The sequence below is a fragment of the Prunus avium genome, chromosome 1, assembly GCF_965620075.1.
Source record: "Prunus avium chromosome 1, drPruAviu1.hap1.1, whole genome shotgun sequence".
In the NCBI taxonomy this organism is placed as follows: domain Eukaryota; kingdom Viridiplantae; phylum Streptophyta; class Magnoliopsida; order Rosales; family Rosaceae; genus Prunus; species Prunus avium.
The window spans coordinates 50,331,402-50,347,516 of NC_142284.1; the positions used below are offsets into that span (position 1 = coordinate 50,331,402).

At 38.2% G+C, this 16,115-nt stretch overlaps 2 protein-coding genes across 2 annotated transcripts; one reads left to right on the top strand and one right to left on the bottom strand.

The window, feature by feature from the left end:
- Positions 1 to 6,140: 6,140 nt before the first annotated feature.
- On the bottom strand, positions 6,141 to 9,158 carry LOC110772472 (adenine phosphoribosyltransferase 1). Its single transcript, XM_021976911.2, has 7 exons — positions 8,879 to 9,158; positions 8,468 to 8,581; positions 8,124 to 8,234; positions 7,806 to 7,898; positions 6,918 to 7,067; positions 6,713 to 6,771; positions 6,141 to 6,417 (listed from the first exon to the last, which is right to left on the bottom strand). The coding sequence occupies exons 1-7, from the start codon at positions 9,054 to 9,056 to the stop codon at positions 6,361 to 6,363; spliced, it is 762 nt and encodes a 253-aa protein (XP_021832603.1). The 5' UTR covers positions 9,057 to 9,158; the 3' UTR covers positions 6,141 to 6,360.
- Positions 9,159 to 12,630: 3,472 nt separating this feature from the next.
- On the top strand, positions 12,631 to 13,844 carry STZ (salt tolerance zinc finger). Its single transcript, XM_021976920.2, has one exon. The coding sequence runs from the start codon at positions 12,811 to 12,813 to the stop codon at positions 13,654 to 13,656; it is 846 nt and encodes a 281-aa protein (XP_021832612.1). The 5' UTR covers positions 12,631 to 12,810; the 3' UTR covers positions 13,657 to 13,844.
- Positions 13,845 to 16,115: the final 2,271 nt, after the last annotated feature.

Sequence of the window (16,115 nt, forward strand, 5' to 3'; positions counted from 1 at the left end):
CGGAAGCCCTCCTACAAAGAATGTAAGTAAGGATTGACTTGAATTGTAAAATGCAATTCTTAATTCCAAATGGTTGTTGATGGGGGTAGGTCCCAATTCTCTGTAACTGATATCAGAGAGTCCACTGTGGGGCCTAAAACCAGGCAAAGGACAACTCAGAGGAGGGCCAAGTTCATGCAATGATGGGATTAAAATAAGAAAATGGTTCAATGGGATTAAACCACCTAAGACCTGCGGAAACCGGCATGATTAGGAACAAAAAAGGGTCCAATGCAATCATTGAGAGGTCAGTTAAGAGTGATTAATTAGTGTCTCTTAAACTAATTAGTGATAATGTTGAGAGACTGAATTAAGAGTAATTAAGAAGAGCATGCGCGAGGAGGAAAAACTTAAAACTATATAAGATAAAGCAGAGTTTTGAAATTGTCAGAACGTGGATGGTGTCTGTCTTGTTGAATATTATATATCAAAATAAACCATTAGAATTCTTTTGGCGGAATTTTAAAAAAATATTAAGCAATGGACAGCCAATTGGGCTAATTATATACATCGTGGGGGGCTGAGTCATACATTCTCTAAAGCACTCAAAACTCCGACAAGGGAACCGCAGAATTCGCAATTTGTCCTCACCTTGCAAAGCTTAAACTCACACAGTACATATCTACCGTCATCAACCCCATTAATATAACAATCTGTAAAGTTAATATCTGTTTACAACTCATCACCAATCTCTCCCATATCCTATGCACTTCAAAAAGTCAAGCATCATATGTTTTAGCCACTCTGCTCTATTTACAGCTATGGACATTCGTCACAGCCGTCGAGGTTTTGAAGTTGGTAGGCTGTTTCAAGGGCTTAGTTTAACCTTTGCTCATGTAACACTAATAAAACTCATATGTAGTGGCGGATACATGAATTTTTTCTTATGGGGTAGAACGAAGCAAACATCCCACATGGTTTAGTTGCCCTTTGCTCTTCACCCTGCTCAGTCATACTCAAGGAGAACCTAATGGAATATTTGACAATTTCATGTATAGCAATAATGGGAGTGAAGGCTATTTCATACACGAATGGTGATCATATTATAACCTACATTATTGATCGTATCGATTCTTGTCTTATCTAAATGTATGGTTTAAGCTTTATTCTAACAACGTAAAAATGTGTCTCAAGAAATAAGTCTGGTAAGAAAACATTACCCGGTTGTTATACTAAGTCCTAATTTTATATTCATAAAGATAAGACTTATGAAAACAAATAAGTAGATAATTAGTCGATACATGACAATTATGATATAAAAATATAGTACAGAACAGATGGTTGTTTTGTTATGTCGACATAAAGTTTTACTTCATAAACCAATAAGATTCGAATAAGCAGCGAAATGCAAGCCCTCAAAACTCAAAAAAGGGTTTTGAGGGTATGAACAGTGAACACGTACCCAACTGTCTCTCACTAAGCTTTGAAGCCGAGTCTTGCGCTTGAGTTCCAAAGTCCCACGCGTCAGAAAGAGACCATTTCTGTAATATTCTAATGGACACATCTGTTGGGACGAAAGTTCGATAAGGTCTTCGTTGTTGTTTGGAAAATTGCACCGGCCATTGCACGACCTTTGAAGAAACAAATAAAACCCTAAAAATGGTTTGGCGGGGAATAAAATCTATACAGACAAAATGGAACTCCCTAGACATCTGATTTTATTCCTTAATCACAGAAAAATAAAACTCTTTCTTCTCTCTCAATGCATTCATTCACTCGTCTCCTCGCACGATTTGAAGGGTAAGTTAAGGGTTTGCCATTTGTTTCTGGTCTTTCTGCGAACCCTTTCCTCCCACATTAACAAATGCAAAGAATGACAACTATATCCTTCTCTTTTCTGTGTTTATATATATATAAACCAACCAACCACCAAATTAAACTAATTAAATACGGGAAAGGCCAATTCATTCTTTTTCCAGTTTCGATGGGTTTGTGTTAAGCTTGAGCCACGTGACTCTTCAACACCAATATTTTTTATTTTTTATTTTTTTGTTGAGAGGGAATAATAATATTGAAAACATGCATAGCATAGGGGATTAAAAGATTTTTGCTTGGTCGTACTGTTACGGACATATGCTTTTGGAGAAATTATTTTCCCCCTGTTTGGTTAAATTGAGGAGAAGAAATACGGGTGTAAACAAGTCGAGTCAAGTCGAATATCACCACATAAACTTGAAGAAGAATAAAATAAACGCATTACTTTGAATTTTTTATTTAAGATATAATTAATTTAAGGCTAAAAACACTTTTGGTTCCTGTAGTTTGGCACTTCAATCACTTTTGACTCTGTAGTTTCAATTCTGTCAATTTTGACCACGTAGTTTCATATTTGTAGCAATTCAAGGACAAGTTAATATTCCTGTCAATTTCTTTAACAGTGCAAGGGGCAATTTCATCAACTCAAAATCCTTGAGCATTAAAGCTCGTCTAAAACTCTCCTAATTTTATATTAGGGCTTGAAATCGGTCATTTAGGTTTAGGGTTCTTCAAAAATTGAAATTAGTATATATTGGCATGCATTGTAATCGACAAATACTAGTATATATTTTTCATACGTAGCCTATATATATCCACATCTTTTTTATATAAGATCAATCAAAGGTGGATACTGTATATATCGGATCATGCGACGTGTGTAATCATAGGGTTTGAGAGACAAAAAAATGCCCTAAACCAATATTGAACACCACGTTGCAGCACAGCATAGATGTATATACTAACCAAATTAACTAACAAGTGCAACTCAGCAAATAACCCATCATTTTTTTATGCGATCTCAATTTTGCCAGAAATATGGGATTTTTAATGTTCTATTATCAATAGCTTATAAACATCATGTCATCATTGAGAATGTGAGGTAAAGAGTCCCACATTGGAAAGTTGAGAAATCTAGCAAGGGCTTATAAGGAGTTGGGCTATTCCCTCCATTGCCAATTGGTTTTAGGGTGAAACCTCAACTTCCTTCATGGTATCAGAGCCAGGTTAGCCCACATGTGAAAGCCCAACGGCCACACGTGCTTCACGTCACCCAATATGTGTTGTCCACGTGTTAGGCTTGAAAATTCCCCACACGTGTGGGGGCGTGTGAGAATGTGAGGTAAAGAGTCCCACATTGGAAAGTTGAGAAACCTGCAAGGGCTTATTTAACTAAGCAAACTTTATTCAACATGGGGGGCGTATAAGGGAAAACTTTATTTAACTAAGCAAATTAATACAACATGGGGAACGAACAGGGACGGTACTTGGCTTTGGCTAACCTGGGCTATAGCCCAGGTGGCTTTTAAAATCCCAGCTCAAAATTTTTTTATAGCCCAGCCAGCCATCCAAGTGAATATCCTTGCATGTGAGGAATAAAAGGGAAAGCTGCAGCCTATAGCAACAACACATAGGAGAGAAAATAAAAAATAAAAAAAAAGGGGAATGCACACAACCGGTGGAAAAAAAGAAAGACAAAAAGAAGAAATTTTTTAACTGTTCTTAGAGTGGTGGACTTTGTCACCAAACCCATTATGTCCCCCCTTTGAGTTGATATATTATTAATTTTTTGTTATCAATGAAATTACATCGTATTATCGAGTTTTCTATCTACTTAGTATGTTTATATGTAAGGTAAATTTAGTCCAGTCAAGTTTGAAATCCTGGGTCCGTCCCTGGGAACGAAAAACCTGACCCCGATCCAATAAATCTTCCAAAAGGGTGTCCTACACCAACCTACGCAAGGGCAACTCTGACCAAGACAAACTATATCATCTATATGCAAAGCATATTGTGCTACCCTATATGAGCAGCTTCAGTCGGTTCTCGAAAAGTTTGTATGAACTTGTTTAGCTGGAAATCTTTTTAGCAAAGCTTTAACATCCTCCACAGTGCAGCCAATAAGACAGTAATCATGTCAGTCCAAAACAAAAGTACTCGGATATATACACAAGTACTTCACTTATATCGTTTTGTCTTTGTCTCTCCAACTCCTTTTACTAAAAGAAACAAAAATAATTTATTCAAACTAAACGTCTTATTCACATATGAAAAGTAAGCGTTTACCCGGTGTGAGTGGGGATTAGTTTGGGTTGTGGTTAAAGCTTAAAGGTGCCACCCATAGTTGGGGCCCATCCAAGACCACCTCATGGTTCAAACAAAAAAAAAAAAAAGTAAGCGTTTACTGTTGGGTTGACAAAATTTAAAGTCATAACAGAAGTTCTTAAGATTATATTTTTTATTATCACTTCACCAATCAGATAATTAGAATTAGAAGCCTGGGGGTCTCCATTGCCCCCTTTGCATAATAGAGAGTTAAGAGACCTGAGACTTGAACAAAAATTAATGTAGACACAAAACTTAATACAATTAAGATGAAATAATTATTCTAAATTAAAAAATTCTTATGTTTGTAATAACTTTTCCCATATTATATAACACTTTGAAGTCAAAGACTTTAGTGGCTTTCTCCTTTGTTTTTGGCCAAGGACTTGCCCATATTTTAAATTTTATTTGTAGAATTATGGATGATATACTTATGAAAAATATTCAACTCTTTAGAGCATCTCTAACAACTTAATCATACCGTAATCGATCCTTAAAGCATCTCCAATCCATATTTCAAAGCTTTCCATAATATTTTTTTCAAAAAAGTACATTTTGCCATACATAATGGTACTTTGGTGTTAGTAGCCTGCTTCGGTTCCCTTACGAAACTTAAGTTTGCAAGTACAGCTACAAACTTTGCCACTTCAATTATATATGCATGCTTTCATTTTAGAGATATTTAGTCAAATACCCATTCTTAGCACTAAAACTATAAATAAACCCTACACCATTTAATTTCTATAAACAAACCCAAAAAAAACCCAAAAAATAACAATTGGCCCTATTGAATTTAATTTTGATTATTAAATTACTTTGATGTCCTATTGAGTTTTTTGGACTTGTTTATATGTTTTGGGGTTGGGTTTGTTTTGAGAAATTAATGGCAGTTTTGTAATTTAAAAGAAGTTAAAAGCCTTTTTGTTATGTTATAAATGAGTTTTGGGTGTGTTTCTAAAGTCCATTTCATATGGGGTATTTTTATAATTTGGGCTTCTATATTGGGTATATTAGTAAATCTCCCTTCATTTTAACCTAAAAACCCAACACAAATGAAAGGACTAAAATGAAAACAGAATGCTTAATTATGAAGGCAGTGGTTACTCGGCAATTATATAAAAAACAATTGGTTGGTTGCAGTGCTAAAATTTTCATTCACGCCACTTATATATAAATTGCCTTTGGAGATGCTTTTCCACATTTTGGCTAAAAAATACCTTCTGCCATCCAATTAGCCATTTTGGACTTTAACAAATCTGACTAGGAGTCTACGAGGAGAGAAGATAGCCACTATTTTCTCTCCTGAATTTGTTTTGCTTTTTATTTTATTTTTGTTCGAAATATTGTTTATGCTTTTGGTTAAAGAAAAAGTGAAATATCTCACGATAATTAAAGGTGAAAATACTCCTCTTCAGTTTTAAGGAGTCAAACTTTTTTCTTTTAAAAGTATTAAATTTTGGCCAACCATCCTCTCAAAAGTTTATTTTTTTATTTCTTATCGATACCAAACATTAAAATATTGTTTCATGGAAAGCAAGAAACATTTTCATTGGTTTGTATAATTAAAATTTAAAATTTAAAAGGGAACAAAGGGACCAGTTCCAATTTTTTGGTCAGACAGAATGTAGGAAAAACAATATTCTAACGCGGGGCTGGTTGACTATTGTAAATCATACAAATTATATACCTAAATTAAACGCATGAGGTGTTCAGTCAGACCAAAAACGAAGACACATGAGGTGGCTTCAGTTTTTCCAAACATCAAACTGCAAAGTGTTGTACATCATTAAATTATGATAGAAATGCAGCAAAAGAGTGCCCTAATCTTTGTGGTTTTTTTTTTTTGGGTCGAACGCCTTAATCTTTGTTTCATCTATGAAGTTTCTTGGTCTTTATATCCCCTATTTTATGATTTGCCCAATTTAATTTGCATTGCTAATTAAGTACGCGAAAACTCAGGCCAAAAAGAATAAATAAAAAAAGAACAGAAAGAGCATTTGGGAAGAATGGAGGGGGTGAGATGAGAGATAATTGAGATCATTTTACTTTGGTGACTTGATGTTCAAATCATATGGGAAAATAGAAAAGCAACAAATTATTTCTTCTTAGTACATAGAACATACATCTACCAAGTTTCTTTTCATCTCTTCGGTCATCGAATGTAAACAAACACTTCATAATCAACAACCATAAGCCCCTGCTAACAATAAAGTTGTTGTTTTTGAAATCTGCTAACCATGCTCATGCGTCTCCATTAACTAGAACAAATAATGGTTTGTCCCCCAATCGCTCCCGTCCCTGAAACAAGCCACCGTAAAAGTACATCAAGAATGCTTTAATGAAAAAACTAAACATAATAAGAAAAATATATATCCAGGTTAAGATTTCTAGACTCTACACTGTGCAAGACAATAGCCAGACGAACGTGATGTTTCAATAACTATACAAGCGAAAAATATTTTATCTTTAAAATCTTCTGCTTCATATATAATTATTAATTCTTCTGCAACTAAATGCTCGATAGTAGGGAAGCATCAAATTAGCCTACAACTAATCAAAGGGTGTTTCTGACACCATATTTGCAATGTCATACCTTTAGCCCTGGCAATTCAATCACACAGGCACACTCAACCACATGCACTCCAACACGCTCTGCAACAACAAACCAAAAATGTGAGTCTTGCAAGCAAGAAGGGTTATCTGGATTCCCGGCCAAAATGGGAACAAATATGAAAAAAACAGAAAACATTATTCTGTCCAGAAACACTTAAACATAAATTTATGTTTTGATATACTACCAAGAAGCCTGAGTGCAGCACCCAAGGTTCCCCCTGTTGCAATGAGGTCATCTATGATCAAGGCACGCTCTCCCGCTTCTACAGCTCCCACATGCATCTCCATTATATCTGTTCCATACTCCAAAGAGTACTCTTCAGAAATAACCTTCCCTGCAGAACCATCAAAACATGAGAATTATATGCCATCTTGGGAACTAAATTTATTGAAAGCACCAGATATTTGCTGTGTAAATAAAATGTAAAATAAACTTGGCACATTAAGAATCACACTGTTTATGCTTTATTTCACAAATGGCGGTTAAGAAAGGCCACAAGCTACAATATCAATACTTACGCATGCAAAGAAGCAAACTTTCTGATGGAATAAAGATATCTAACCCAGCTCTTGAGATTTATTTGTTGCGTTATTTTCAGACCAAGAATAACCTAGTTTTGGCGTCTATGTATTTGTTATCAGGTGAACTTTCACTCCTTTCTACAATTTCCTATTGAGAAGATTACTTCAAGAGTGATGCAGAATTACTATAACCACTCATTTCCTGTTACTCATTTCTCAACAGAACCGGCAATAGCACTATCTCCAACATATGGCTTTAAACATTTTAAATAAATAAATAATTCTTTTATAAAAAATACTGTAACTGGATCAGTTCAACATATTGCATCATAATGTAAGATTTATAGATGATTAAGCCAGCCTGTGAGTTAAATAACATTTATATTGTAAAATACATTGACAGAGATGATTTAATGAGCTGAAGTGAAAATTAAATTATCCTGTTGTCCCGATAACTAATCAAGGATTCCTCCTATGGAGAAACTTCTAAAAGCTCAGAAATTTATGCAGTTTAAGTGGAGAATGAAAAAGGAAAAGGTGTCAAATGTTACCGGGCAACTTATTCGGTTTTCTCATAGGCACAAATTTTGCCCCAATGGCCAATGCAATAGGAGGGCCAAATATAAAGCCTCTAGCTTCAATACCTGCATTATGTCATCAACAGAACTTCAGATCATAAACATCAACCAGCATTCGGTATATACAGCCACTGAAAGAGAAAGAACCGCCTAAACTGTGATTTTGGGACAACTCTCCCATGCCAGAATGCTGAAGACTTGGGCTTTGGATATGGTTTCATTTCAAACCCAACTAAATTTTCTAAAAAATCATATAAACTAGCCATAGTGAAAGAGTACTTTTTGAATTACCTGCAACAACAGAAATTTCTTTGTCTTTGTACCTCTCAACAAACAAATCAATGGTATCCTTGAAAGCCTTGGTATCGAGAAGCAACGTGGTTATATCTTGGAACAAAATCCCTGCCATAAAAAAGCTCAGTTAAGCATAACTCAAAGAAGCCTCCATTCAAGAACAGAGATAAAATAAAAGCCAAAATCACCCAGTACCCAGATGAAAATTTGGACCAATAGCAAGTACAAATCCCAAAAAAGATCAAACCCACCAAAGGATAGACAGGTGTACATACTTACCAGAAAACAAAAACAAAGATGTTGAAAATCAATGCAAAAAATGAAGAATAAACAGCATGTACCTGGCTTGGGGAAGTCCGGTATGACTCTGATAGCAGATGAAATTCTAGCAAGACGAGGGTCCTTACCATCTTCCGCAGCCATTGCTTGAACTCGCACTGATTTACTCTTACTCACTAACCACACACAACGGAAAGGGAGCGGCTCAGAAGTTATAGTCACTATTGCACTGTTGTTTTTTGTTTTATATGAGAAGAATAAAAATACCCTCCCACCAACCGCGTAAAATAATTATTGACCAAATTGCCCACTGCTTAAAACTTTTCGAGGTTTTTATTTCACAAAAGGGAAAAAAAAAAAAAAAGAGATTTGTATTTCTTCATTGGCAATTACGACGCTTTAAATGTTAGCCATCAATCACAAAAGGAATAAGATCAATTATTAATGAAAAGAATAAAGGGTGAGTATTTTACCGGAGGAGCGCGGGGGAGGGAGGGCAGATCGGTAATTTGGGAAGCGAATGAAGGACAGCGCGGCAGAGGAAGGGGACCTGTTAAACGGAGCTGCGAGACTGCGAGAGGTGACGGCGGGTGAGAAAGCGAAGGAATTTGAGGAGAAACGAAAAGAGGTGCTTTGTGGGATCATAATCATAATAACATAACATGGGCCACTCCTCCACTTGATAAAGCCACCCACTGAGACTCTCTCTCTCTCTCTCTCTCTCTCTCTCTCAGGTCTCAGCGAAACCAAAATGATGGAAACTGAAATCGCAAAAGTGACGTAAATGGTCAGTCATATCAATCAGATGGGCATTTTGGTCCTACTAATTAATGGTACCTGTTTTTTCTTGATTTTCCTTTTTCCTTTTCATTTTCTCTTTGTGAAATTAAGCGTACGATTGTTAGCAGCCAATGAGGTGGGCGGTGGGAAAGGCATACTACCATTACCATGTTTTGCTTCGAATCTGTGAGCTGGAAAAGAGGAGCAAAACTGGATCACATTTACACCACTTTTCTTAACCTTTTTATATAATATATTACTTTTTTTTTTTTTTTGGTAAACCTCATGATTCATGCTGCTGGATAACGTTTTTATAATTTATTTTGTTTTTTGGTTTTTAGGGTGGAGTGTGTGCATTGGTTGTGCTTGTGATGGAGAAAGTTAAGGTGTCACAATAAGAAGATCTTCTAATGTTATGTTAATGTTGATGTGGGACAGTGGGAGTACATATTTCATTTTATGTTTCACACGCTCTTCTTTTTCTTTTGTTACGTTCATTACTAAAATTATCCTACTCCACGCATAATGTGTGACGTGAAGTGTTAGTGTTGCAGATTTTAGAAAAAAACAATGGGTAATCATACATTAAGTTTGAGCGCAAATTGAACGGAACTTGAAAAACTCGACGGTACCAATGTTTAGATTCAGTCATTCTTTCGACCCACTGTACCAATGTTTCTGTTATAGGAGCTTGAAATTTCGATTACATGGGCCTGGGTTGGTCTTTTGACAACTGGTTTTCTTTTAAAAAAATTGATCAACTCAATAGGTGAGTTTAGTATTGTGAAAAATTGCAACTTTGGCTGAGGTCAGCCACCAGGTAACCACCCACTTGGCCCCCACTGACGTAAAGCAAGTATCGTCCACTGCATGCCGCCTTTGCAACAATACAATTAACCAACATCGCCCCTCTCAATCTCAACACAGTCAACGTGTCCAAAACGGCCCCCCTTCCTAACTTCTTCCAAATGTAAACCCAGTGTCACATACTTCCAATCCAAGTCCAACCAATCCGAGACTATTCTCATCCAAATAAATATGTTTTTATTTATTTATAATAATTGCAAAGTAGAGACTTAAAACTCACATGTTTTTCATTCTCATTTAGGTTTCTTATAATTAGGGGGAAGTATCTTTGGGGCTGCTTCAAAATCACCCGTTTCTCTCATTTGAAATATTAAAAGTCGCGTGTGTTGTATTATCTATACGGATGGCTGATTCATTAGAGAATTAGCACCCCGCTTTCGGATGCGTGATCAACTAACCGACATGTGTAGGTAAGCAATGACTTCACCACGTGCCTACCTTTTTTACCTTGCGAGTTCCACCCATTCACTCTCTACACTTCTCTTGCATTTCATCATGCCTAGCTCAGTCATCTTCTTATCAAATATTAAAATTATTAATAATATTCTTTAACTAGTTGCTAAATGCAAATGGCATCTTCCTTTTTGGACGTCTCCGTATGCATACATGCTACATTCGAATTTCAAAGAATTGAACGCCATATGTCATCGCTGCCTTCGTTGCTTTCCCATGTCCCTTTTCTTTTTCTTAGCCAAAAAGCAAATTATTCATATATAAATAAATTGTTTGAGTGCAAGCGATAGTCTAAATTACTGAGGAAGGGGATTTTCTCACACAAACACACACAACTATGATGTTGTGAATATTCAAATATGAATCCTCTAATCTGCAAGTTAATACTCTCTTTCATTGAGCTAGATCCGTTGATATTTTGAAATTAAATACTACAAAATGTAGATAAACTCGAAAGGGTAGGGCTCAGTACAGTGGAGTGTGGTTTCTTTGTTTTGGTAAAGGTGGAGTGTGGTTTCTTAATTTCAGTGGCCGAAAGCCAAACGGCAGCAAATGGGGCTTTTGGCTTTAGGCCATATGGCATCTCCTTGTCCTTTAGAACTGAGGTGGAGTGTGGGCTTTGAATCCTAGACACGTCCACGTAAAATTCTTAGGGGATAAGGCATCCATTTCTTTCAAGGAACAAAAGCCACACTTTTTTATGTTTAATTTTTGCACTCTCATCTCATTCAAAAATATCTCATTTAATAAGACATTTATCCTTTGATCACCGTGCATGTTTGTTATAATTTATAAATGGTAATGAAATTAAAGCAAGAGATTAAAAATTAAAATTTGTGTTTTATGTGGGGTGGAGGGTTAAATTTTGTTTTTAAAAATATCTTATTAGTGAAGATAGAATAGAAGCAGCAAGTCAGCATGTCACTAACCCAGATGCTTCGCATAATGTTCGTGTTACTTTCTAGCAACAAAAGCTATCTTTCTTAACGGAGGAGAGTCAAACAACAGATAAGAGCAGAGAAAACAAAACAAATTGAACAGCAGTGCTTAATCACACGCTGACGTGGCACTGAACTCCTAATCACTGGGTCTTTCTAGAAGTACCCAACTGTGACCATGAATTAAAAAGGCTGTGTGTTTGTGCAAACAAAGTTGTTATATTCAAAGTGGTTAAGGATATTATGGCTGCAGAAACGTGTGCACATTGGGTAAAACGAGTGGATTTTGTGATGGGAAATATTCAATTATGTTTGTAATTATCTCCTGTTTGTGTGATAAGGAAGGATAACGGGTGGTGTTCAAAATCAGAAGCTGAATTAACTAGTGTGATTTGGGATAGTTTATGGTAATCTGATTGGAGAACCCCAATTAAGGGCAAAGATTTGCAGACGCTTACAAATGGTGTGCCTAAAATTAGGCTGCACAAAAAGACCCCACAAGCCCTGTCCACCACTCGTTATTAAGCACAGTTAATCTCCACCACCAACCCATGTGATTAGGCCCTTAATCACTCCAAATTAAGTTTGGGACTTGTGACGGTGTGTGTGTGTGTGGGGTTTGATTTGATTGAGTTTTTTTTTTTTTCTAAAGTTGCCAACCCTAACTGGACAACAAATTCTCTCCAAACTGTACACCCAACCCAGCGTGTGATTAAAGGTCGGTCCAGATTCAAAGCATAAGGAAAAGTCGCAAACACGAGACGACGCCGTTTGATTGGTAAATTGAGGTGGACCGGACCGCGTCTGTGTTCAAAGAAGGGGTGGTGTGTAGAGCTGTGGACTTTGAAATCGTCTTTGGAAAGAGGGCCCGCTCAGTCTTTGTAGTTAAAAAGTTAAAAACGTCCATGCCCATTTGTGGGCCCACATAGAGATGGAGGCACCAGTACTTGTTCCACTCTTTGACCGACTTCAGTCCTCCTTGGCCACCAAGCAAGAAAACTCGACTTCTCCTAAGTTAAACTAAACGTGGTAATTTCGTATCCCTCAAGTCTCTTTTTTATTTACCAAATAAAATAAATAAGAATTGAATATACGGACACTTGGTCCACACACTACTACTTTCCTACCACTTGTCACGCAACTTCGCTCTCCTCATTTGCCCTTTATAAACCCCCTATCGCTCATTCTCACTCTCACTCAACTCTAAACTTTCAAATCTCATTTCCATTCTCTCTCTCTCTCTCTCTCTCTCTCTCGTACCAAGTACCAAGTACCAAACCAAAACAAACACTCTTTCAAGTTTCTCAAAAATTCTGGACCTCCTCCAGTTAGCCAACACCACAAGCAAACACTCAATTGCTCATCCCATGGCTCTCCAAGCTCTCAACTCTCCAACAACCGCAGGGGCCTCTCCTTTCCGCTTCGAAGAGGCCGCCAGTAAAATCAACTATGTCGAGCCCTGGACCAAACGCAAGCGTTCCAAGCGTCCACGCCTAGACAGCCCTACCACCGAGGAGGAGTACCTCGCTCTCTGCCTCATCATGCTCGCTCGCAGCGGTTCTGGAAGCACCGCTTCCGCCACCACCGCAACCGCCACTACGGCAACAAACTCCGCCACCTCACACCACATGATCACCCTATCCCCTTCTAACGCCTCACATCAGGAGCCGTCCACGTCAGCACAGCCTGCGAAGCTGAGTTACAAGTGCTCTGTTTGCAACAAGGCCTTCCCTTCTTACCAAGCCCTCGGAGGGCACAAGGCCAGCCACAGAAAAGGCGCCGCTGGATCGGCCGCCGAAGGCCCTTCCACTTCATCAAACACCACCACTTCGGGCACCACCACTGTCACCGCTTCCGGTAGGACCCACGAGTGCTCCATCTGCCACAAGTCCTTTCCCACCGGCCAGGCCTTGGGCGGGCACAAGCGCTGCCACTACGAAGGCGGCGTCGGCGCCTCCACAGCCACAGCCACAGCGACGGCCACGGCCACCACAACGAGCGCAGTGACATCCTCGGAGGGAGTGGGGTCCACTTCCCACCAGGCGGTGAGCCACGGCCACCGCGAGACCTTTGACCTGAACATGCCCGCGCTGCCCGAGTTCTCTCGCGATTTCTTCTTGTGCGGCGACGACGAGGTGGAGAGCCCTCACCCGGCGAAGAAGCCCAGGATATTGACGATCATGAAGCCCAAACTGGAGATTTCCCAAAATTAGAAGAGACTCCGACTCTGATGAGGAGTTTCTTTAGGCAGGCATTAATATTGGAATTAATTCTAGCGTGTATTTCTTTAATTTTTCTTTCTGGGTTTGAAATATGTTCATTTTTTGATATCCTTGTACAAACAAGCTGTTGATGTAGTATTGGAAATTTGGAAATTCAATTCATTTTTTCTCCCAAAGAATTTGTCCTGAAGATTAAATTAAATTCCCATTAATTTGTCGCAATATATTGCTTCCTTCTTAAGTTTCTCTTTTAAGGAATTGGGATCGTCATGATGAGTTGGCAAAACCGAGTCGCCGTGAGTTGGGTGGCAGAGGCCACCACTTGCGCATGTTCTGGTAACATTGGAAAAGCGCAGAGAGAGAGAGAGAGAGAGAGAGAGAGAGAAGGGGCAGAGAGCGTGTTTATGTAACTGTAAAAATATTATACACAGAGTCACTACACTAGTATATAGTGTATAGTGAGCTAAATGATAGTGATCACCATCCAGCTACAGTCCAATGAGGTTCACGCGTAAATGCATGTCGGCTAATTTTCCTAATTTCCTTTTTGAATTTATGTAAAATTTGTAATTAATAATAATAATAATAATGACGTGGGAAGGTGGCGAGTGGCGAGTGGCAAGTGACAAGGATGGATGAGATCAAAGTCGTCAAGGAGAGGGAGAGGGGGATGGGCGATGTTTTGTTTAGCGATGAAGGAATTGTGGTGGATCGGATAAGAAAGAAGATAGTTTTGGTGGTGTTCGCGTGTGGAACTCGATTTGGATGACACCTGTTGTGGTTAAAAAAGGCCACCTAAACTGCCACGACCACCGCCATCAAATGCAATGGCGTGAGGCGTTTACCATACCATGTTCATCAATCAAGCAATGTTCTTGTTGCTTGTTGCGGTCAATAAATTTATATAATAAAAAAATGTAATATAAAATTGGGCATGTTAGTTAAGGCAGCTGGGCTGGGAATGATTGTTTGTTTCATGTTATAACTGCAAATTGCAAGTGAGCAACTTGGCCACATTCTTCTGGGCATATATTATATTAAATATTCATTTCCAGTTTCTGTCTTCTGGGTGTGGCGGGATCTGGCACATTCCAAAGTATCATGATTCATGAATGGCGAATGCCTCTTTGACTTTTATTTATAAAACAGAACTAGTCAACAGCTAAAAAGAGACGAAAAAAGAGCCTTCAATATTCTTCTAGATTAATCCAAATCCTTGTAAGCTAAGGGAAGAGGAAGGGTCAAGGCAAATAAACTAGTCTGCTTTAAACAGGGGGGGGGGGGGGGGGAGGGAGGAAGCTCTCCAGAAGAATATCGATACGACAAGTAGCATTTGCGTGTAATTTCAATCTTCATTTTCCAAAAATAATAACTAATTAACAACTCTACGCGGTCAACTATAACTAGACTTGGAAAAATAAGTGTAAACCCGCGTGGGGTTGCAATTTGCAAAGTCTTTGTTTTCGCACTATATATCCCACTTCTTAACATTTGCCAATGCAAATTAATAATTTAAACTTTGTTTTGTTTAGGGCGAATGCACATAAAAGTTCATATAGCTCTATCACCGGACCCCCCAAACTCTTATGGCTCTTATCTTCTCTTCTTCCCCACAACAACACGGTTTTTGCTTTGTTAGCGAGGATTAGACTAGACTAGCAAAGTGCCTATATTTCATGTGCAACAAGTCTAATTTAGTTTTTCCAATTAATACATGTCCACTTCATCACACGAGAAGACTTTTATTTGATTTAATAATCTGGTAGCTAAAGGCTACTAGAGCTATAGGCAGATGATTTATTAGTTGGTCGGCTAACCAACTAGGCAACTAGAGCCAAGTAGACCCCCCCCTTCCTTGTTCGTAGCAGCCCACATTTGAGTCTATCTTAATATAACAACGAAACTATGCCTACCGAATCAATAATGCGTTTTCTTAACTAACTAATTTTATATTTTGGCCTGATAAACTTCGATTTCATATTCATACGTATTTCATATTCATACGTCGGCCGATGACCGACATGTCATGCATGCGTATGGTAATTATTAAACCTGTTGGGTGTATGATGTGCTGGGTCAAATTTCGGGGAAGAAAATTAGCCCAGTTTGTACCTAAACAACATTCAAACTGCCAAACCATCTATTCTTCCAAGAAGCTTCTTCGGGCAAGGTTCTTTGTATTATTCGATGACTGTACCGTACGGGTAGACTTTTTGGAGGGAGTTCTTGTTTGGTAGGCAGTAGAGCACACCAAACAAATATCTCAACACTCTCCCCTGACCTGCCTCCGTTCCTTTCGAGTGGTGTTTACCATCACACCGAAAAATTACCAAGTTGTGAGAAAACAACTAGCATTGTTACCTTGCACTTTTTTTTTTTAAATTTATAACTTTGGGGCTGGACCACTGATGTAGTGGGTTGTGACCATTTCAGCATAGTTGAGAAAGTCT

Excerpts from the sequence above, each read along its gene's own strand:
- LOC110772472 (XM_021976911.2), bottom strand. The coding sequence starts at position 9,056 with ATGATTATGATCCCACAAAGCACCTCTTTTCGTTTCTCCTCAAATTCC. Across the intron at positions 8,582-8,878 it reads CCCTCCCCCGCGCTCCTCCG|TGAGTAAGAGTAAATCAGTG; the intron begins GTAAAATACTCA and ends GTGTGTGGTTAG. Across the intron at positions 7,068-7,805 it reads AAAACCGAATAAGTTGCCCG|GGAAGGTTATTTCTGAAGAG; the intron begins GTAACATTTGAC and ends ATGGTTCTGCAG.
- STZ (XM_021976920.2), top strand. The coding sequence starts at position 12,811 with ATGGCTCTCCAAGCTCTCAACTCTCCAACAACCGCAGGGGCCTCTCCT.